This window comes from Toxorhynchites rutilus, chromosome 3 (genome assembly GCF_029784135.1).
Source record: "Toxorhynchites rutilus septentrionalis strain SRP chromosome 3, ASM2978413v1, whole genome shotgun sequence".
Taxonomy (NCBI): Eukaryota; Metazoa; Arthropoda; class Insecta; order Diptera; family Culicidae; genus Toxorhynchites; species Toxorhynchites rutilus.
In genome coordinates this window covers 44,922,228-44,944,728 of record NC_073746.1, presented here as the reverse complement: position 1 = coordinate 44,944,728, position 22,501 = coordinate 44,922,228, and the positions used below count along the sequence as shown (strand labels likewise).

Genomic DNA, 22,501 nt, shown 5'->3' with positions numbered 1-22,501 from the left:
TATGTCACCCTTCTAAACTCGAGTACACCGCGAGTAATCGGTTTTCCACCTTACTAACCATAGATGTAAGAAAATTGTTTCTATATATATATAGTTTTAAAAATATATTTAAGAATTCGGCTCCTTTAAACTTAAGTAACTGAGCCTGTAAAAATAAACGAATTAAAAAAAAACACATAAATACTGTATCTCACTGATACTGATATTTTTTTCTAGACGTGATCTATATTCGTGGTATATAGTTTCTTTTTAGGAATATGAACCTGATGCAGACTAAAACGCATCGAACCTGATACTGACTGTTGAAATCCATTGCTCCGTTCATGAGTTAAATCGTTAGGAACGTACTCCAAATCATTTTACCATTATTATTTTCAATTTTCCATCTTTCCGAATGGTTTTCATAACTTTTTTGACATATAAACCTGACGCAGACTAAGACGCATCAAGCCTGGTACTGACTGTTCAAATCAAATCATCAAATTTGCTAAAAAATGACCTTTCAGTTTTTCAACTTTCATACAAAATTTGTTTAAAACAAAGACTTTCAAATATTCCAAATTTTGAAACGGTTTTCATTTCTTTTTTGAAATATAAACCTGACGCAGACTAAGACGCATCAATCCTGATACTGACTGTTAAATCCGTTCCTCCGTTCTTGAGTTAAATCTTGAGGAACGGATTCCAAATCATTTTTATTTATATAGATATACCATATTTCAAAATGGTTTCCATAACTGTTTTGACATATAAACCTTCGTCGATATTTTGGTCCATAAAACATTGAAACACATTGAAGCAAAAATATGCAGCAAGTAGATCCCAAAACTAAAAGCTAGTAGCTACTACCAGCTAGTGATGTATCCAGGTGCTTGTTTGACATAAATGTATAGCCTTCAAAAATCACTAAAAATATCTCGAAATTGCACTTTGCCCTGCTCATTTTTCACCGAGTGCGGTATTTCATGTAAGGGAATCTAAAATTGTGTCCAACATTTGCCCGACACGGTGGGAAGTGGTGCTTTTTATTCTGAATTGTTGAAAATGTAGAAAAGATGCATCAATGTGAGAGTAACGAAGAGTAGTTAAGTTGTTAACAAATACGCTTGCCCTTGAAAACGTTCACCCATAATTAATGAAAAAAATCATACGTTGAAGTTGATTTTATGAACTCAATATTTCTAATGTGGTTTACGTTTTTGGAGGGCGACGTATAGCAGACTCACTCTTAATTTTCTTCAAACAAGCATGTGCCTTGAAATGCTGTATATTTTCGATAGTTCTTAAGCGAACAAAATCTTGAGAACTTCCTGCAAAGATAAGAGGAAGAAAAGTCAAAGTTTTTCTCTTCTTGAAAGTTACATTTCCGAGCGCTTCACGGAAGCGTTCCGGGAGCTGGCTTGAATCAACAAACGTTAAACTTTCGCTTCGTAGCGCACTAGCGTCCTTTGTTGAGCAGGCGGAGAAAAGGAAGCAGATTTACAAACAGTGTCAGAAGTACAAATGGAACCTTCCGCATCCCGTGGCATTTCAATTGCATGTTCTTTGCTAATGTAAAACGATGTCAGTTTCAGCTCAAAAAGCACAGTTTATGCACAAAAGAAGAAGCTACATTTGGGCGATGAGTTTTTGTAAAATATGATATTCCCAGAATATTATCTGCGCCGTTTGTTGAAAAGCACAGCATTCGCATTCTGTACCGCACGTTTGGTACGCTTTAGAATACCATTTAATAATTATTAAAAATAAAACAATAATATTTTTGCTAATTAGAATATCGTGTTACTGTTTCTTTATTTATTGAATAACGAATTACATCAATAACGAAACTGTCGCTTTTAATTTAAGTTCTTGTCATTGAGCAAGTCTAAGTTATACAATATCATCCGCGTGATGAGTTCTATCTCATAGTTGTGAACGAAATCCGAGGTTCACCCGCTAACGGTCCCAATTTGGGACACGCCAGGCATGGAATGGGGTAGTGATGAGTGCGACGAAGCATAATATACACGAAGCTGCTACATGCTTCGCGCCTTCCTCTATTCCAAACACACCCAAAAGTGTGCTAAAATTATACGTTCGTTTAGCAACATGGTACCGTACCGGTGTGTAGTTTGGTTTTTTTTTTTCAGAATACTCCAAGGACAATTAGTGGATCTAGTTGTGCTCCACTAATTGTCCTTGGAGTATCAAAAGGAGAAAGGCTTCTAATGGCTTTCGTGATTACACATACACATGGTTCTACAAATATTTATTTCGCTACTGTGTAGGCTTTTCGGTGATAAATCTCATGGGAGAACCGGAAGCGAGCAGTAGTGTGTAAATCTAGAACGGTAATAATTATACGTTACCTAATAAAAAGCAATGGTTGAAGTATTTTTTTTTTCACCCACCTTCACAACCTCGCTTACTAGAACGTGGACAAACATTAGATTAAAGAAAACTGAGTCTTTATTTTGATGTTGTTTTTCGAAATTATTATATAAATTACGAGAAATCATTTCTTCTAATCAATAATCAATAATCAACTAATCAATCAAATCATTAATCAGAAATCAGAAATCAGAAATTTGAAAACTGAAAACTGAAATTTGGAATATGGTGGTATTAAGTTTATCGAGGAGAAGTGAAGTATCCATTAAATATTCAGGCGTCAATCTTTCCAGTTTCTTGGTACTGTTTGCAATACTGCTCCATGCTCATGTTATTTCGCAGACCATACCACTATCACAAAATACGGAGATCTTATTTAGGAATGACACCGTTCACAACGACAACTTTCTTCCCTCCCCCTATTATCAGCCACTTCAACAAAATATTATCCCTTCAATGGATCTTTCAACACTGCTTCATCTTGAAGAGAGAGCAAAAGGAACCATCAGCTAAATGCTAAAGTAATTCCATGTCCTAAGCACCTTGGTATGCGATAATCATGCTCTTAGCTGATGTTGGAACATCCACTCTCCTCGTAGCTTAGTGAAAGTAACGTCGACTCGAAAACTATGCAACCGCATGGTTCAACATCCAGGGATTAGGAAGTTTCTTCCTTCACTCGTTTGCGAATTAATTATACTCCACCAGGAAATGAAATGTCCTTTACTCCATTGAAAGTGCACTCGAGTGCAGAATAAGTTCAATTATCACGAGCAAACTTTTCATAAAATCTCGCGATACCAGATTATTATTTCATCAATTGAATGCGTCAACTGCAGCTTATCAAAAACTTTTATGAGATGTTCTTCGTGCTGTTAACGAGTTACCATAAACACGGCGAGTAACACTATTAAAACTGAATTCACAACAACGCCGCAAATTAACTGTCAAGATAATACAAAAATCGCTTCGTTCCATTTTGTCGGGCGAAATCTCTACCGCAATTACTGCCATAGTTATTATCAGCGTTGGGTTTTCTGGGTGCGACTCGGGGCCCACTGTCAAATTTTCCGCCGTTCCGTCCGTGAGGATTTTTGGTCGTTACAAGTTTTCCCGCATCAAACCATTCCACCAGCAGGGAAGGTGGGGACCGGCATGATCGAGGTAGAGACAAGAAAAACCTCATGCCAAGCAGCAGCAACACATAATACTGGAAGAAAAGGGTCGATGACTGGACGGGATGGAGCATAATAAAACTTGACTGTAGGGCTGAATCCTTCCTCCGCAGGTTGCAGCGTGTTTTTTTTTGCTTTCAATGGCAGAAGATATACCCAAGCTCGGGACAGAGCAAGCTTTTCGGTAGTAAAATTTTTACTACAAAAAGCGGTAAACTTGCACACTAACGAGGTGCTTTTATACTTTGAGATTCAACAGAAAAGCATAAACTGTAGAACATAAATTGGCTTCAGCAGTTCTGAAATTTTTATTTATGTGTTTATTTTTCGTATAAAAAAGTTTCTAGACTTGTCTGAGTTTCACGTATTGTGTGCAAAAAAGATATATTCCGAAATTGTTCAACAGATAATCTGCTTCATGAGGCGTTAGATCTTTCTCCCTGATTATCGCTGTTGTATTATCGTTGTAGATTTGACTTGATGATACGTGGCGTGTTTATTACCTGACTGCGGTAAAAAAACGAACCGAAGATTACGGCAGGCCGAGCTGGTTTCTGATATGAACGATATATTATACGCTTTCTCGACACCTGATGCTCCTGTTCTTTCTACTAGCGTCAATATTTGGATGATTTCTACTCATTTCAATGATGAAATTCCTCATAAAGACACCATAATAAATTGTTCCCAACATGATTTCTTTTTTTCTCTACACAACGCGAAATACGTCTTAATTCTATAATTTCTAGTTTTGAGGATTTCATATGTTGAGAAATTTTACGCCAAATCAATGAAAACCATACAATTTAGACGTGACTCTCTTCGATTTTTTTATTTTTTTTAAACATCGTACAAGTGACAGCTATACAAAATCACAATTTTCATTATCAGATAACCAATTTTTAATTACGACCGATCGTATATATATATATATATATATATATATATATATATATATATATATATATATTTATTTATTTATTTGCCTACGTAGGGGAACCGCGGTAATACGAACAGCGGGGGTAAAATGGACATTTTGAATTTCAAATTTCTGTTAATGAGAACACCTGAAAACTGATCAAAAGTGGAACAGGGAAACAAAAACCGAAAATCATACATAATTTCGCGTGTGGATGTAATTTTAGCTGCTTCGATATTAAGCATTTTGAGTGGTTTCATATCAACATTCAATTCGCTGATGGTTAGATTTCGGTTTGTATGTTAACAGAGAAGCGATATTAGGTATGTGCGGAGAAGTAAATTAATTTTTGAGTGGAAAATTTAAATTATTGAAATAATTGTACTGGTGGGGTAAGACGAACAGTTGCCAGTGGTAGTGAGATGGACTGTGAAACAGGTGTGGACAAAATCGCATCGAAAATCGTTCAACAACACTCATCCATAGATAAAACCCACCCTTCTATTCTCCGTTTATGCCTCACTTTATTTGAGACAAAAACATTCACCGCTCATCTATTCTCAGAGAATTTTGCATTCCCTCATTTGCCTCTCGGAATGACGTTAGATGGTGAGAGAATCAAATTGGAAAATTTTGCTTGAACCAGCGAGTGTCTCTGTAAAATCATTCATTTCTTACTCAAATAGCAATCATTGAAGCCTCGATCGCGACAGTAAAATATAGGTAGATAGTTGAAATCGAATTGTTTCCTGTGCACTATTGCAATGACATTTTTTGTTTTGTTTCTAGGATGAAACCATCTAAGCCAACGCAAAAGACCATATTAACGCAAGTTATTGGTGAGCGGAAAGGTGGATTCATGTGCACTTGAATGCTGACAAGGGAACGAGTACAAGGGAAAATAAAATCATATATACACGCAGATTGAGCCTATTTTGATTAACTCGTTATTTTGTTTCGTGCGATCCTTCCAAAGGAGTATTCATTCATTGAATGTTGTTTTTCACTCTTTGTTTTGTTGTGTTCACTATCAGTCCCGAATGAAGATGGCCGCGGAGTGTAAAATGATTCATCGTGCAATTGCTTGCTGTATTATTCTCGCCATGATTATTCCAAGCAGATACAAGAGTGATTTATAATTAGGTGTGGAGAGATGAGCGAATGAACTTTTCCATACTTACTATGAAAAGTCTGTTTAATCTATTCCTAAGGAATGCCCTGCGTCTACAGATGGAAATCATATCGCCAAATGTAGACTGTTTAAAGAGAGCTAGCCCGTGAATTAAATATCTCTTACGAGACCGTTCGTCATATTTTGGTCGATGTTTTGGGCATGTGAAATGTCGCAGCACAACTAGTACCAAAAGAGCAATCAAGTGGATGAAATGAATGCTCGGACGATCAAATTCTGAACCCTCGTTCATCCAACGCGTTGGTGTACGAGTATCGCTTCGTGGTACCCGTTTTGACAGCATTGAAAACAAAAAAATGAATTCGCTACGTGAACTGAAGTCAATTCCTAAATACAGTTATAAAAAGTGTCTCGATGACTGAATTGTTCGTTGGAAAAAGAGTATTGCTTCAGAAGAGGCCTATTTTGAAGGTGACAATAAGGCTCCCAAATTGTTGCATTCTTAGCACTATTACGAGAGCCACTCTGCCTTATAAGGCCGTGGCAACTAAATTACGACCCACAAAAAATATTTTTTTCACCGCACTTGGAATAGTATTTCAATATTTTGCTTAACCAAAGACTTCTAAATGTATCTGGCTCAAATTTATTTAAAACTGCTAAAAATGTACGATATTAATTTGGTAGTCATTTTTGTGTAGAACTACTGTGATTTTAGAGCGCCAGCAGAAAACTCTGTTTAAATTCGTTGAAAATGTAATAAGTTGATAAGTTTTTCACTGTAAGCGTTCAATCTAGGATCTATTATGAAAGATCATGCAGTTCTTTGAAGTTTGAGTCGATTCCTTGCTTAGTTAAAATGAATTTCTAAGTGTGAACAAAATTTGATTTTTTTTGGGTAGATAAAGGATCTACCCAAAAAAAATCGAATTTTGTTACAAGATATTTGAGATTTTTTTTTAAAATTGTGTAACATGACAAATTTCATACCAATATAAGTACCGAATACTATAGCTCAAGTCAACGATGTGCTACTTATTGCAGTATTTTTTCAATTCAATTCTAAATTATAAGCAAATTCATAAAATTTCTTAAAAGAGCCTATCTATATTAAAAAATGTAAGGCAAAATCTGTTGGTAAGCGGAAAACCCGAAGAAGGGATGGTCCGATTTTAGCCTTCTTTATTTTGTTGTATTCGTCTCTTCTCGTAGATCAATATAGTAGAGAGAGAAACTTGAAAATTTTCGGAAAACTCTGAAGGAAGGTCGGAAAATTCAGAAAATTTAATTCCCACATGTTCGAGAATTACATCATAATAAGCGTTGTTAGTCCACTCGATATTTGCGGCGAAATAACGCATCCCCATATCTATTATCTATATATATATATATATATATATATATATATATATATATATATATATATATATATATATATATAGAAACTACTGAATTCATCAACGTGAAAATTTGTATGTAAGAGTTTTTTGGGGCCGGGGAAGGTATTCGTGATAGTTTGAGACCCCTCCCCCTCTCCGAGGGGGGGCTGCCGTGCAAATGAAACACAAATTTTTGCATTACTCGAGAATTAATCAAGCAAATGAAACCAAATTTGGCATGTGGAGGTTAAGGGTGCAATAAATGTTTTTACGGTGGTTAGATACTCCTCCCCCTCTCTTAGGGGGGGCTGCCAAATTTGGCATGTGAAGAAACACAAATTTCTGCACTACTCGAGAATTAATCAAGCAAATGAAACCAATTTTGGCATGTGAAGGTTTTATGGCGCAATAAATGTTTCTATGGTGGTTAGACTCTCCACCTCCCTTTCTAAGTGGGGGCTGCCATACAAATGAAACACAAATTTCTGCATTACTCGAGAATTAATCAAACAAATAAAACCAAATTTGGCATGTGAAGGTTTTAGGGTGCAAGAAATGTGTCTATGGTGGTTTGACCACCCCCAACGGGGTCGATTAGAAGATCAATCAATGAACAGTCCGATGGTCCGATTTTAGCCTTCTTCATTTTGTTGTATTCGTCTCTTCCCGTAGATCGATATAGTGGAGAGGAACCCGGAAAATTTTCGGAAAACTCTGAAGGAAGGTCGGAAAATTGAATTCCCACATGTTCGAAAAATTGAGTGCTCCCGTGGCCGAGTGGTTAGCGTCATAACTAACATGCCGGGTGTTCGGGTTCGATTCCCGTTCTGGTCGGGGGAATTTTTCGTCAAAGAAATTTCCTCCGACTTGCACTGTGATCACGCGTATTCTAGAGCTTGCCACTCAGAATGCATTCAAGGCGTGTTATTTGGCATAGAAATCTCAACTAAGTACTGATAAAAATGACGCAAGTAATACTACGTTGAGACGGTGAAGTTCCTCTAGGAACGTTAGTGCCATTGAAGAAGAAGAAGAAGAAGATGTTCGAAAAATTACATCATAATAAGCGTTGTTAGTCCATTCGATGTTTGCGCTATCGAAATTGATCCTTGTTCCTAGTGGAAATGGATTTTCAGGCGAAATAACGCATTTCCATATCTTATATCTTCTATAAATAAAAATGGAAGACCAAATGTTTTGGTAAGCGCAAAACCCGAGGAAGGAATGGTTCAATTTGAGTCATCTATATTTCGTTGTATTCTCTGTCTTCCCGTAGATCAATATTGTGGAGAAAAAAATCAGAAAATTCGGAAAATTGAATTCCCATATGTTCTACAATTAGCTAAGCGTTGTTGGTCCATTTGATGTTGGCGCTAACGAAATTGATTTTTGTTCGAAAGTGGAAAAGGATTTTCAGACGGAATAACGCATTCCTATATCTTCTATCTATATAAACAAAAATGGAAGGACAAATGTGTTGGTGTGCCCTAAACCCGAGGAAGGAATGGTCCGATTTAAGCTGTCTTTATTTTGTAATATTCTCTGTATCAAACATGTATTCCATGCAACGGAGAAACATGTTATTTCCAAATGCTTGAGGAATCTTGAACGAGAATTGTGTCCGAGAATAATTTTATATTATAAGGACGATTTTTGGTAGAAGTACTAGACAATTTCTAGTAAAAGGAAATTGTAAAGGGTCAAAGGGTAATCAATCAATGAAGAGTTCAATGATTGGACTCACTAACATTCACTTAGTAAGGAAACGTGGATGTTTGAAAGTATTCAAATAAAAAAAATTATTTTGGGCGGGGCGAAGCTCGTCGGTCAGCTAGTTTACTATAAAAAAGACAATAAATTAGAAATATTTTTTTTAAATATCTCGAGAATGGCTGTATTTAGAAGCAATTTTATAAACAGCTTTTTTGTTTTAAATTACATGAGAATTCATAATTTGTGGCTAAAAATGATTGTTAACATACAAAAATTCGAAGTTCCGAAAATTCATGAAAATTCGATGTTCAACAAAGTTCGCCAAAAATAGTTTTATCATCTTGGACTCATTTTTGAAATTTTCTACATGACTTCTATATTATATGAAAAAATAAAAAAATATAAAGTATATAAATAGTGTCTCTAAGACACTATTTCAATACGACTCAAAGTTTGTGAGATATAAATTATCAAAGATTTCTCTTACTAAAATCGATACGCCCTTTTCAAAACTTTACACTTAAGTCAAAAAAAAATCCCATTGCTGTGGAAAACTCATATTTCCTCCAACCAAAACAGAATACAAAGTTTCATTCGAATCAAAGAAATTCATGTTTTGTCATTTGTCGACTTTATTTGGAATTGGAGTTTTTTATATTCGTCACTTTGTTTTTTTACCTGGTATCAATTCTAGTCCATTACTCGTTTCTGTTAATTCGATTTTTTCAAATGCAGTATTTCTAACATCAGCACTTTTCTAATTTGAGTGTATATAAGTTTTCGGCAACAGGATTAAATTTAGTAGAAATAAGTGATATTTCTGCAATTGCGATGCACATTAGAAAAACTTTTTTTTTGTGCTCAGCTTTCAATAAATAATTGTAGGCATCCGATCATGTTAAACGTGTAAAATTATCAATAATAAGTGGCTTTGTACACGTTTTTTACTGTTTCGCATGTTGGTTCCTAAGCTTTGTTATAAATTTCAAAACTATTGACATCAAAACACAACATAAAATTAATTAAAATGAATGGTCTCTGTGGACCATAAATAAACGACAGGAAACAACACATGACACTATAGAAAGACAAAATGTATGTTTATGAACACAGTACCATGCTGAAAGTTTCGATGTGTGCCTCTCGGTGTTTTGTGTCTGTCCAACCCCGTTTCACCGTTTGGGCTAAAAATCAATGTTGAAGCATCCTCTCGTTCATCCACCATAAACATCCCTCCTCTGGCTCTGTGTCACATCGATGTGTCATTTACATTCAAAGTAACTCACGTAAATATGTTCAGCCAAACGAAACGAGCGCCAAGGGACACGGCAACATAAAGATAGCACTAACCGAGATTTCTACCGCCTTTTTCTCGTTTTCTTTCTTCTTGTTCTGATCCATCAAGTTTCACCTATTTCAGTTATTGGGCACTGTTTGTTTGCGCTTGGCCGTAAGTACGGTGAACTCTGCCGCCGGGACTCGGACTGCGAATCGGGCCTGGTCTGTGACATTTCGACATTGAGCGGCGCCAGCGTCTGCCGTCCGCCGATGGTATTGGCCAAGCAGTATGCCGAGGATTGCATCACGTCCAGCGATTGTGATATCACACGGTGAGTATGGGAACTGGCTTTGCCAGTCGATAAAGCGTGCCTAACATAAAAATTCGACCATCTCAAATACTCGAATAAGTAATTGCGTTCATCGCACTACTCGAAGAACCTAAACTCCGCCCAACACGATAAGAAAGAGCAGCTTCCATTGGTATATTTCCCGAATTACCCTTGTCCCCAAAGCTCATTTTGCCGGTAATCCGTGTAACGAATCCCAACCGGAGCAGTTGACCTCATGGGAAGTGATCATCTTCAGACATGCAAAAAACCTCCAAGATTCTTGCTTTGAATTTATTCAAGACGACTTCATTTACATAAACCTTGAAGACTCAATTGGCGCGCACATGGAACCACTTGGAACGACTTCCTCCGGCAAGAACACAATCTGCTCTCATCAGCAACGCCTCGAGGATACCCATCCGGTGTTTATCACGATTATGCTTATTTTTATCAGGCGAAGATTGCTGACTCCCTTGTTGATTGTACATGGTGGGATGGGAGGGGGAAGACGAAATAAAACCTGATGAATTCTTGAAGCATTTTTTTGTACTGAATTTTGGATGTCCTTTTCTTTTCTTCCCAAAACATACCAAACTCAACAGAGGACTCTGCTGCCAGGTGCAAAGAAGACATCGGCAAGTGCCCCGCAAGGTAAGCGAAACGAGCGGATGTAATTGGATGAATTGTATTTGGTGGTTTTTTCTCTCCCGAGGAAATTTATTCAACTTGATTTCATTTTCATTTCGGCAGGTTTGCTCTTACTTCAAGGATCCCCTGCTGTGCATCGGAACGGTCGCTGCCGACCAGGTGAGACATTGAATATGAAATTATCTGCAATGAGAATTAAATGTGAATTGTCAAATGGAAATGATCATCGCAATTGAGTTTTGCACTGTCAGCAAGATGACGAAAAAATGATTATCGGATCTCGTGAAATCAGACTAAAATATGCTTTTCTTTTTTTTTTCAAACTCATTATTGATAACATCAGGTGAAAAAATTCCCGATGATTTCAAACGAATTGAAATTAATTTTAATTTGACAAGATTGGAAAATTCGAAGCTTTCTTGTCGCGATTATTCTGAAACTACGAAAATTAACGCACAGTTAAGATGCCCTTCAATCGTTTATTATCGTGAAACAAATTTAATTTTTTTTTGTAAAAATGAAACATTACTGTTTCATGAACGAGAAAAAAAAATCTTAACAATCACAGAATTCAGCATTGATTCTGCTGAAACTCCAACACCAATCCACTTTCAGAAAATCTGATTTTTGGTAGTTAGCATGAAATCGAACGAGTGACTGGAAAGGAATGTTTTTTTTTGTAGATTTGATATAATATAAACTCATTTTTTGTGATTAACAAAATATTCCTTCAGCACGCTAAAAACAATAATTAGATCGCCATTCAGCTTAAATTCTCTTCCATTTAGAATTTGACCGCACAAAATTTCCAATTTTGCTATAAGGAAATAAGTACAGAATCGATAAAAAAAAACATTTTTATAAGTTTCTAATTAGCTTCAAAGAAAGAACGCAAAAAAAAATTCAAACCACTAACTTTTCACTGAACACCACCCATCATTTTCCGCATAGTGGCATTATCAACTGCCATATCTGCCATATTTCCATATCAGATTAGTATTTTGATTGTTTCTACTACACAACTTCAATATACGCGTGACTTTGCCCAATCTTTTTCGATAAGAAAAAAAGATGGACAATTTGGTGGATTCATTCTTTTTTTTTCAATAAAATCTATATTATTCTGCTGACACCACTCCTGTAATGGCTGTAATGGTAACTGGCTAAGCCGGACCAGAACTTCACGGGACCTTCCTGTGATTTACTTCTGAAGACGGGCCTGATCACGAACGTCACTTCACGGTGAAAACGAAGGGAATTGTATACAACGTTATTACGGCTGCCACCGTGTGTGTAGGATCCGGAAGAGTTCATCCGTCGTGACAACTTTGATGAACTCGGTGTTATTATGAATACCACGATACTGTCATTGTGTTTTAGATGGTGAAAGCTAGTCACGCGGAATGGAATAAGTTTAATTTCGCATTTTTTTTTTCCAAAATATATATTTTTATCAAGGCTCATATGGCGTTAGCCTGACGGGTCCGGAGTTCAATATTTTGACAGTTTTTCTTATTATCTATGTTAGTAATATGTAACCGATTACTCGCGGTCGGCTCGAGGTTAGTATTACAAGTGTTCTCGTAATTGGGATGTTGCTGTCTCCATACTCTGTGCGTGTGCCCGACACGGGATACTTCCTATTGGGATGCAGCTGACCATTAATCAGCAACGCCCCCCTAGTATGTACACCATATCTAGCGTGGTGCGTCTTCTCGACTCGAGGAATCCAGGATAGAATGGTCACTAGCCGGCGCAATCATCAGCTCGTGTAGAGTTGTCATGAGCGGTACAACCTTTGGCTCTTGTTGAATCATCAGTGGACTGCACAACCTTTGGCCCGTGTATCTGTAAAGAGTGTGTGTATGTATTGCCGCGACTAAGTAAAAGTTTATAGATCGGATAGGAGGGATATGAAACAGAGACACAACGAAGGAAACATCATTAAACGTTGACATCGGCGTTTCCGAGGAACAGGTAAATGATTTCGCATTTGTTTAGCTTTTTTGCTAACATTTTGAATCTTGTCTTGCTTTTTAAGAAAGAAAAGATAAACAAACAGCAATTTACCCGCTTGGTGGCATTTTTAGAATGAAATCCTGACGTGTCGAGAGGACGTAAATTTGTTTATTTGGATTCGATTATTGGATGTAATTGAGGACTAAAAATGTAGCTCCAGTAGATCGATTGAAACATGGCGAAAGGTCTAATTTCGATTGTCCTAATTAAATAGAATTTTTTTGTTTCTATTTTATGTATTAGATTAAAAAAGAGTTGCAACCCCATAAAATGGCAATGAATGCCACTGGCCCAAAACGATCATTATGATTGATTATTTATAATATTGATTGGTTGATATTTTGAATATAAAATAATAAATGTACTGTTTTTCCAACATTGCAGAGCTGGATTGGTGGACAAGACCCGAATCAGGACGATAGTTACATCGAATAAGGCCATTGATCTTTTGTTTTTACGTAATAGATATTTTCAACGATATTGTTTTAAAGACATACTTTGAATGAAAGAATATTTAAGTTTCAAATAAGGAAAAAATGAATCTATCATTACAAAGCTTTTAAATTATTAATTTTTAAATTATTCTCTAGTTATTTTTCCATAATTTTTATATCCGTCTAAAGAAAGTCTAAATCATTTTCTGCTTTTGGCAAATTCCTTGAAACTCATCAGATGTTTCATATGAAAATTATGCTTATGACCGACGCTACTGACCAGTTTCTGTTTAAATAATAATTCAAACCTCATGTCCCGTATATCAAATTACACGAGAATGGGAAAGATAAGAGGATTAACCCATTTTATGCCAAGCGTTCGAAAAATCGAACAGCAACTTTGATAATTTTTCATGTATTTGGAAAGCAACCATATGGTAATGTTTTTGCACTAAGAGATAGCTTAATTTATTAGCTACCACTTACCATCGATTTCATTCAATTTTGTGTAACTTTTTTGGGTAATAAATTCGATTTAAAGCAAGTATGTTTGAAAGTTGTTTTCAATTTCAATTAAAAAACCCAATAACATACAAAAATATGTGAACTTTTCTACAGTATTACTTTGACAATAGGACATACATTGTGATATAGGACGAAACTCATTCGATTGAGCCTCCTCCAGGAAAGTAACAGTCGGGGAAATTGAGTGTTCGAAAAATCGAACATTGGCCAAAACGAACAAGTTTTTCTGCTGAATCCACATCAACACATCTAACCTCCGCAACGCACTTTGATTTGTTTATTTTGGAAGACGGGAGGTTTTTCATGTATTCTTGCTTTTTCAATTGTGAATGTTTGCAAATATCGATTAATTTAGCAAATATTATTGAAAACCTGTATGATTTGTTGTCCGTAATAACCGTAGGTTATGGCGGCCCGTGGAATTTCGTTTTCCGCCATACCGAATAATAACCTCCCAACCCTCTATGCCATTGTTTTTTCGTACTATTTTGGTACTTTGCAGGTAATTTTGAAGCATTTACATTTCTCCACAACCAACTATAAAAAAAAGGCATATGCTTTCGTTTGAAAGAAACACCCTGCCAGTAATAAGTTAAAATTACATGAAATAAGAAATGCCACATCTCACCTTCTTCTTCTTGAATGGCGTTAACGTTCTCTGTGGAACTTTTGCCGTCTCAACGAATGCATTAACTAGCGTCATTTATTAATACTTAGTTGAGATTTCTTAAGCCAAATAATAACACGCCTTCAATGTATTCCGAGGGGCAAGCTCTAGAATACGCGTGACCACAGTGCAAGTCGAAGGAAATTTCTCTGACGAAAAATCCTCCGGCCAGAACGGGAATCTAACCCGAACACCCGGCATGATAATGTGAGACGCTAACCACTCGGCCACGGGTGCACATCTCACCTTAGGTGGATTAATTCAGGTTTATACTTAGAGACATCCATTCTCCTGTGCTTGTTCTTCCCGAAATGCAAAATTGATGCATTTATGAATACCGTATATTTGCTAATTGAAGTGACTTTATGTTCGCAGTATGTTTGTACTTGTCAAAAAAAGTGCGGGTTTCGGCCAATGTTCGATTTTTCGAACAATCATTTTCCAGAAAATGGAAGATGGGAAAAAAATTATTCTTGAACATTGGTGTTCCTTTAGCGTTAATAATCGAAATTACACCAATGGCTTTCGTCAGAAAAATAATTTTTACAGCTTGGTCGTTAATGGGTTAAACTTCAGAATCCCATATGGGAGTAGCTCAGATTATACTGATCATAAGATGGATAAATTCGGGTTTATTCTGAGATATACAAGATATAATTACTCATCAAAATTGTAGAAACGGTTCTTAAAAAATTATTCTAACGTTGACCTATACTAAATACTTCTCACAATTCAAACGAGTAAGACAGAGCTGAGTACAAGAGTATGCGAGATATCGATTATTAAACTCATGATAGTCATGCTTTATCTGTAGAGTAATTTATAGAAAGAGCAAATAAAATAACATTCCCACATGTTCAGCAACTACATTATTCAAGAGCAACCTAGTATTCCTCCTCATCTTTGAACCAGCATTTGATTCAGCAACACCAAGCAAATGATTCATGGAATGAGTCCGAATAGTTGGCATTGAAATCTTCGAGGTATAATCGCAAACTTGTCATTTGTCATTCTAAAACATACGGAATTTTATATATATATATATATATATATATATATATATATATATATATATATATATATATATATATATATATATATATATATATATATATATATATAATCTATATTCATAATTTTTCCATAAATTTTATTTTTGTTTTTTTTCTTATTTGGCTAAAATCTTGCAGACGCATTTTTCATGACCAAAAAGGACAATTTTCGTCTTCGGTCTTCTATTTTGACTTTTGAGAAGGGCCTCAGCAAAGATTTACTAATTTAATTAAAAAAAATTACTCTGAAGCGGTTGGTCCAATCAATTTGATTGATTGATCCGTGTTTTGCGCAATATTATATAGACTATATAGAGACAGTATGCACTTTTTAAAAAATGTTTTATTTTCATTTTATTTCGGAAATAACACCTAAAACTCTATGGACAAAAAAGTTATTTTTTTTCTAAGATGGATTTTAGAAAATTGTTCAAAGTTTTCTACTCATCTAGTTATTATTTTCGATCTGAACATATTTCATTATCTTAAATCGATTTAAATATATTTCACAAATTGATTGCTTTTTATTTGTGATTTTATTATTTTTGTCTACAATTTTTTTCATATTCATCAATTTTGCAACAAGTAATATTAGTAATGCGCTGCATCATTCAAAACAGTTTAAACATCAAAATTATTTTCTGAGAAAATTCTTCTCGAAAAATTAAAAAAAAGAGATTTGTTATTATGTATATTTTGTGCAAAACCTTATACAACAAAATTTAACCGCATCACTTAATTCATTCAAGCATTGCAGCCGAAAGTTCCCAATTTACTTCTAGGCTAAAAAGTTACCAAAAGGAACCAAAAGTTGGGAATTTTCAGTAAATTTCATTTTAAAATCACTGTATCTCAGAAATTGTAGCATTTCTGCAAAATGTAGCCGTACACCTTTTCTACTGCAAATTATGCGTACCTTCATGAAATAGGGTCTAAAAACAACTATAAAAACACGTGAACAATTTTCAAAAATCCAACTTTTAAAATTATAATTTATATTTCTCCATTTTGGCGTACTGTGTTGTCCGCTGCAATATTTGATGTATATAAAAAAAAGCAGAAACTAAATAAAAATAACCCTTTTTTGCATACTTTCTGCATATAGCCCCAATGAACATTGCGGAAGATACCAAATAATTCTGACAAACCGTTGCTGAGTTATATTGTCTTAATTATTTGCATCAATGAGTGATCGCTTCGCAGCAGGGCAGCTATGCGTACTGCGTACTGACTGGCCGGAGAATCCCACAGGGGTGGTGCTTACAACGCTGTGTTTCGCTTCTCTTCAGGAACTGAACAGTGTGCAATATCTTCGAACGAAAATGTTGTATCTGTATTAAAAAAGACTGTTGTCTGCTTACTAGCCGGTGCGAGACGGAGATTGACTAGAATGATCCCAATATTTATATGGTGGCTTCTTTTTCTTATTTCCTTCGGATAAAATAATATGAACGGTGGATAGCGACGATTGTTTTCGCAGTTATATTGCTCCTTTTGGTCTGTACAATTTGAAGTGCAAAAATTGGTCCAATGAAAACGTGGGTTTTAGAGTTTAAATAATGCTTTAGATTTTACAACTATTCAATTGTCTCTCAAATGTATATTCTATATTTTTATTAGACAAATTTTCATAAATTTTACCGTATCAAACTCATTAAAATAGAGGTACGAGTTTTTAAAAAAATATTAAATTATAATATTTTGCGAAATCCTTATCATTTAAGAAATTTAATATAAAAAAAGAATCTACATGCCGTTCTCCATTAAAAACTAAATATAACGTGTTATTCTAGAACTGTTTTCGAGATACAACCAACTCAATATAATGAAAATGACGTTCCAAAGCATTGAAGTTTAAAAATATTCAAAAACTATATATTTCCTTTTTGAAAAGTATGATACTATACGTTAAACGTAGTTAAATTGGAAGGTTTTTCTAATATTAATATACATAAGAAAATATAGAAGAAGGGACTTTTTAAGATATTAAAGTTTTAAATAATCAATTAAATTTTTGAGTAAGTTTTTTTTTATTGAAAATCAATTATTTTGAATACACCCTCTTAACACTTTACTGACCGCTCACGATATTTTTCGCTTTCGCGTTCCTTCTTTAAGTACTTGTGTGAATTTAGTGGATAAAAGTTTTTGCTGCGTGCAAGTTTCTGTTCAACGTCTTGCTGGATTTAATGAACAATGAATTATTTCAGTTGAAAAAAATTGATTATTTATCAAGTAAGAACCTTCAAAATTATGCTCATTAGATAGAGAATTGAATCATTCATCTTTCCACATAATCCATTTTGACGTGGGACTACGTCTAACCGGAATATATGGAGGGTAAAATGAAAACCTAAACACAGAACATGCAGGAAAAAATGAAAGATTTCGAATGCTTATAGCTCCAACATTTCGTACTGGATAGGAGAGATGTTTGCATCAATTGATAGGGAATATTTCTACGCATCTATCGCAACTAACAAAATGTTGTTTTTCATTAGATAAACAATTGAATAACTGTAAAATATTAGGCGTTATCTAAACGCCCTAACTGCATCGTTTTGATTGGCCCGATTTACGGTTTCCCTAACACAGCCATCAAAACCAAGCAGCCTTGGGGAAATCGGCATTGCAAATACATGAAAGTAGGGGGACTTTTGTTCTCATCGAAAAATGTTCCCTAACACAGACTTTAAAACCAAGCAGCGAAATCGGCATTGCAAACACACGAAAGTAGGGGGAGCTTTTGTTCCCACCGAAATGTGTTCCCTAATAGAGATTTCTAAACCAAGGTACCTGGAGAAATCGGTATTTCAAATTCATGCAAGTCGGGGGTATTTTTGTTCCGACTGGAATGTGTTTCCCTAACACAGACTTCAAATCCATGGAGCGTGGGGAAATCGGCATTGCGAATTCATACAAATCGGGGGTATTTTTGTTCCGATTGAAATGTGTTTCCCTAACACAGACTTCAAAACCGAGGTTTCTGGGGAAATCGGCTCTGCAAATAAATGCAAACTGCGAGTACTTTTGTCCTCGCTGGCCTTTGTGCAGAGTGGAATATGTCTGTCCTAACATGATCTTCTAAACTTAGGAACCTGGGAAAATCGTGCATCGACACTAGAAGCGAATGAACTTCCCAGTTTCAAGCAAATTCGAGATTCGAGAAGTATGTACACTTTTGGGATGTAAACTTCAGAGGGAAATGTAAAATAAAATAATCGTTTGATAATTTTTTTTCGTCTTTATTGGAAAAATTGAAGGAACAGAGAGAGAAGTCGAAAGTTTTAAGCGATTTTTGAAATGCTTTAAATCCATGAAATATAAACGCATGAAAATGGGATATAAATCATTTTAAAGCATAATTTACATGGATTCACACGGAATATTTTATAGAGAAATTTGTATTTCGATGTATGTAGATGTAGTGGACAAAAATATCGGGAAGAAATGAGAAATCGATTTTTTTCTGTTTTTTCAAAGATAGCAAATCCAATTAACGTTATCAACTACCTTTCATTTGATTTCTAAAACGTTGTTGTCGGACCATTTAGTGCTGAGATATTATTGTATGAACGAAAATTTTCGAATTCGTATTCGATAATAAATAATCATCGAAACACAGTTTTGAAAACTCTAATAAATTCTATACAGACCAGGATATCTAAATTTTCATTTCCAAGCCTTTTGAGAATGGAAACTCATTTTTTTATTATAGCTTTTATAGTGAACCATATAGAAGAATTATCTTATTATTATCTGAAAAAAATTACACAAGCTACGTAAAATACAGAACCATCATCTTACTGAAGACTACGTTTTATTTTTAGGTTAAACATGAAATCGAGCACACTGCAGGCGAGAAACGAATCATCTACAACAAGCACTAAGCAACTTCACCGCACGGTAAAACGGTTGCTGTAAAATTAGCTCCAATGCAGCAACAAGATGGCTACACCCAGAAGAAGATATTCATTGTTGTACAGGCAGTTTAAGTTTGGAGTATTTTATTTGTTTCGTTAAAGAAGACATGAACTGGAGAAACCAACGCATAATGTAATCTAATAATGAAAGCTCCTACAAAAAGTAAAGTAGAGTGCTCGGCTGAATGTGGCAGTGAACCGTATTGGGATGAGTCATATGATATCTGAAGACAGCCGAGACGAGACTTATACTCACTACTGTGGAACTTTAAAAAAGTTTAAACTCGTTGTGGTAACGTAGTCAAGAGAGCATATATATACATATAAAATACAGAAGAAGCACATACTATGAATGAACTAATACATATCAATCAATGTCCTTACTGTCCTTGCAGATGATTATAGATGAAAAAGCTATTCTTTATTAATAAGCATGATATGAATGCATATAGATATAGGGGAAGACGTCCGGAAACCGGACGAGCCACTTTTGAAATTTTTGCATCAATTTACAAGATCCCTCCACCTATTGAATGATAATACCAATACAAGTTACCACCAAAAATCGGTTAATATACAAAACGTCCGCACCAGCATTCTCAGTATGTCTTTTCCTCCCATTAAATTCATGAAATTTACTAAGTACATTCGGAAAACGAGAGGAATATTTCGAACGTCGATTTAAAATCCATCGGCAATCAAGAGTAGCATCGCGTACATCAATAATGGAGTGAGAGTCGCTGTGATTCTTGGAATAAAGCTTGTCCTTCTATAATCGTTCATTCATTCGCAACAGAGGTTGTGATTCGACAGGATTATGTACTTATCTAACGCCGCATAAAAGATCTGTGATTGGCCAAAAGCTAATCGGACAGATTGAAGAAGATTGATGAGCATTGCCTCGCCACCAGAGTTCTTGTCACGAAGGGAGACCGTGGGAAATGTGACCAATACAATCTTAATACTTGGATGATTTCAGTATTTCTGATGATACAACTTCTGGAGGAGTCATTCGACTCATTCATACACGGAACGAAATAAAATTTGCTTGGTTCAAGCAAAACAAAATTTATCATTCAACATTATTGAATGTACAGTGCTACGACTTGAATGAATTCGAGGAACAAACCGACATAACCATCAAATTAGAAATAAATCGTAAAGTTTAAAGCCTCTTAAAAACAAAGAAAGAAAGAAAGACATAAATCGTTATTTTGCGCTATCATCCCGTTTTATCTGATTGTTTTTTTTTTGTACTAATTGTAGCATCAGTTCTAATTGTGGAGGATACTATCGAAACAATGTCAATATTACAATGCATTTTCGTCCGCAGAAAGATGGTCACCTGTAAACTACTAAAAATAAAGAGTCACGAATATTATACTGATATAATCGGTTCTTATGCAAAGAAACATATCGTTATATTAAAAATTGATAAGGATAAGAATTTAGGATAACGGAATCTACTAGATAAGTTTAGGTCATAAACCATTAAACAAGAGAATATCATATTGGCTGAGGCATTTAATTATTCGAATGTTAAGTATATAGTAGTAGATTAAATAGCAGTGTCGAGCGAGAGGGAAAAGAAATCAAACCAAACAAATATAAAAAGGCTTTGAAGAAGTTATGGTTAAATTACATACATATCTCCATTCTTCACTCTTTCACGCTATTTTCACTCAAAACAATGAAATCTCGACTGAAGGCATAGGCTTATTCTTGTAAAATGCTAGAACACAACGGAAAAAAACAAACTACAGCAGATAAAATAAGCAGTAAATAAAAAAACTAACTGCTAAACAGTAACACGGAGTGAAAATTATCAAAAGAATAACAAATATTTCCATTCGACGAAATCAAAATATTACTAAGTAGTGAAGGTTTAAACTACAGCAGAAGCCTACATTCCAAAATGCATCCAAAGACTCTGGTACGCGATCTATTTGAGCAGAAATGTAGAATATAACATATCTTGTCGAATGTCGTCCCACATTCTGGGTTAACATTATTTCAAAACAAGAGTCCACTTAACACCCTGGAACGTCGGTCGACATACGACAGTTTGAAATGAATCTAAAAACACTTAACCAGCAAAAACAAACAAGGAAACTAAAACGGCTATAAATCGAATATACTTCTTTGGCCTACGTTAGGTTACGTTCGGTGAACATCTACATATGAACACACCAACAACAACAGAAACATATCAAATGTCTCGCTGTGGATACATTAAACTTGCATCGTTCCAGATGAGGATTCCATCTATCAATGATATTTTACAACTGACAATTTGGCTTGCACTGTGATGCACACGCCAGGCATGACAAACATATTTATTTTTTCTTTCAACTCTTTCTTTACTCTTCAAACGTTTAGTCACATTATTGAGTGTTATTTCCATCCGTACACTGTATCCATATTGCATTGAATTTACTGAAAAAAGTGCAGGAAAACAAAATATTACACTCTTATGTACAAACACAAAAACAGCACTCTGTTATCAAATAAAGAAAAGAAATATATGTGTATATCTCTCAAAACTCAAAAATGTCGTTCTTCTTTTTAACTCGACAAATTATGAACGAATGAGCCTTTCACAAACAAATTTGGCTAGAAACGAAAAATGAATGAATGATTCAAAACACGAAATGTGGGATAAAAAGTCAGTCGTCATCATATGTTTGAGCGCTTGAACGGCGTGTGGCACCCAAACATCGAGCTTCTCTTAGAATCCAGCAATATCTAAACGTTGAGTATTTCTCCCACTACAACGACAACAAATCAAAGTGGTTTTGCTCGGCCTCCCGGACATGGACGTAAACGCGCTGTTGAAGGAATTCAAGGTGAAAGGGCTGAAACCGGTGCTCATCCATAAAGTGAAGCGACATTAGCTGAGCCGTAAATATCGCGACTCCAAATAGTAAATTGA

General features: G+C 35.3%; 1 protein-coding gene across 3 annotated transcripts in view; it reads left to right on the top strand.

Annotated features, from left to right (window-relative positions):
* Nucleotides 1-22,120, top strand: part of LOC129775468 (prohormone-3) — a 76,417-nt gene extending 54,297 nt beyond the window's left edge. The window contains exons 4-8 of one of the 3 annotated variants that reach the window (XR_008742960.1): nucleotides 10,097-10,301; nucleotides 10,904-10,952; nucleotides 11,052-11,108; nucleotides 19,477-19,607; nucleotides 19,714-22,120. Coding sequence is in view for 2 of the 3 variants with exons in the window: in XM_055780249.1 (XP_055636224.1) it covers nucleotides 10,097-10,301; nucleotides 10,904-10,952; nucleotides 11,052-11,108; nucleotides 19,477-19,536 (371 nt within the window). In the remaining variant the exon portion in view is untranslated. Of the gene's footprint in view, nucleotides 1-10,096; nucleotides 10,302-10,903; nucleotides 10,953-11,051; nucleotides 11,109-19,476 lie in introns of all 3 variants that reach the window. The other 2 variants (XM_055780250.1, XM_055780249.1) reach the window with 2 other exon arrangements.
* Nucleotides 22,121-22,501: the final 381 nt, after the last annotated feature.